Consider the following 1,948-nt stretch of genomic DNA (forward strand, 5'->3'; position numbering starts at 1 on the left):
GAAGAGTCGTAGCCCCAATCTTCTCTCCTCTCTTCTTCTCCGGGTACCGTAAGCGAGTTGATAGCTCGTAGAGCACGGTTCAACGTCCTATTTAAGAGCGGCGCGCGGGGAGCAACGGGGGCGGTTCGAAATGGTAAGATGTATCGGCGAGCGAGGAAGAGAGGGAGGAGGAGGAGGAGGAGAGGAATGGCTGTGGAATGCAGCGGGAATGACAATGCTCGCCGATTTGAACGGGCGCGTGGGCCGTTTCCATCATCGCGCGCCGCTTCTCTTCTCCGCGGCATCGGTGGAAACGAAACTTGGTCGATCGTGTTTCGCGAACGTGACACGCTTGCGGACACGTTCGACCAGCCGTGTTTTCGATTCGCGTGCCGCCACCTCGGCGGAATCGCGGCCGACGTTTCGTTTCGACTCGTCTGAGAGAGAGAGAGAGAGAACCAGAAGGTCTTGCGCGATGATGAAATTGGATGAAATCACACTAGTTCTAGTGAAATCTGAATAAACACGACGTAAATACGATCGTAATCGGTATTTTTATATAACGAATACGACAAATAAATTCCAACTGCAACTAAACTTGTTGAACCGAGGATGAGACTGGTATTCGAATCCCTTTTTCTAAAAGCTATTATTGATAAAAAAAAAATGAAATTTCAAAACATGTTACGTAACATTTATTATTATCAATAAATCACGAATTTAAAATAATACGAATTTAAAATAATAGTAATTATTCCTGATTCTGCTTGCGTAGTAAATCGATGATACGTACGATGGATGGAAAATAATGGTTACGTACCCAGATGAGAACGTTGAGGGAGCAGAAAACGTGTCTGATGCACGTGTATCCCGTGCGGCCCATGGCTGGAACACCCCTCGAGATCCTCAAGGCGACAAACGGTCTGGCAGTGTTTCCTGAAAATGAAACACGAGCGACGAATCTCAAACTTCGTACGGCCCATCATTTTTACCTTCACCCGTTCTTCCACGTTTCTTCCTGAAACTCGCGTGAAACAACGCCACCTTCAATTTTAATTGGCGTAAACGCGAACCGTACCCGATTATTCGTATATCGGCAACTTTCGCCGTCTATCCTCGCGTGAGTCACGATCGATCGTGATCGCCGCGCGAAACTCACGCCCGATCGTGACAGGGTGAACGTTTTCGATGAACAAGGCAAGGAGGAAGGTCGAACAATACGATCCTCGACGAGACTTACGTATTATCGTTTCGAGAGTTTGACGAGGAACGCGTGTGGTGGTAGACCACCGAGGAAACCGAAACGAGTAACAAGAGAGGAAGATAAAAGCTTTACGATTGCGTATGAAAATAGACGTCTCTATCTCCCTTTCGATTGTCGATTCTTGAGCCGCGTAAATAAGAAGCAAAATTTTTTGATTCTCGAAAATAGGAAGAAGATAAGGAAGGGAACGAATCCTCTTCAGACGTGTATGTGTACTTACAGCGAAAGATTGGCGTTCACATTCTCGCTACGAAACGATTTCGACTTTTCCGCGCGTTGGTGCTCGATATTCGAGGCGAGCGGACGACGAGAAACGGGCGTGAATTGGACAGATAAACGATACCGGTTGAGCGATCGGGCCGACCGGTTGGCAGCCGATCCTCATCGGGCGAGGATACGTTCCGGTGTGGTCGGAACCAGGTTGATACGATTGGCTGTGGCCCCTTGTGGGCCTTCTAGGTCCCCTAACGGGACACCCTGCCGACGGTGAGGCCTCTCACCTATACGCAATCCCGATCACGATCTCGTCGCTCTGCTCCATGGTGGAGGTAACACCTATGTGAAACGTGTGCTCGCGCGAAGACGTCACTTTCTTACGAACGCCCGCTGAGTCGAGTCGCTCAAGGTCGTTGCAAATCTACGCGTGTTTTCCTTTCGATCGTTATCCGATACGCGTTGCCGATTCTTTTTTTTTTTTTTTTTTTT

At 48.5% G+C, this 1,948-nt stretch overlaps 1 protein-coding gene across 2 annotated transcripts in view; it reads right to left on the reverse strand.

Moving 5' to 3' along the window:
* LOC102675186 (tetraspanin-9) overlaps nucleotides 1-1,948 on the reverse strand; it is a 12,625-nt gene that overhangs the window by 4,572 nt on the left and 6,105 nt on the right. The window contains exons 1-2 of one of the 2 annotated variants that reach the window (XM_006622249.2): nucleotides 1,464-1,923; nucleotides 800-915 (exon numbers count right to left, since the gene is read on the reverse strand). In XM_006622249.2, coding sequence (XP_006622312.1) covers nucleotides 800-862 — 63 coding nt within the window. In that variant the 5' untranslated portion in view covers nucleotides 863-915; nucleotides 1,464-1,923. Of the gene's footprint in view, nucleotides 1-799; nucleotides 916-1,463; nucleotides 1,924-1,948 lie in introns of those variants that run through there. The other variant, XM_006622248.2, reaches the window with a different exon arrangement.

Source organism: Apis dorsata, unplaced genomic scaffold, assembly GCF_000469605.1.
Source record: "Apis dorsata unplaced genomic scaffold, Apis dorsata 1.3 scaffold_683, whole genome shotgun sequence".
Taxonomy (NCBI): Eukaryota; Metazoa; Arthropoda; class Insecta; order Hymenoptera; family Apidae; genus Apis; species Apis dorsata.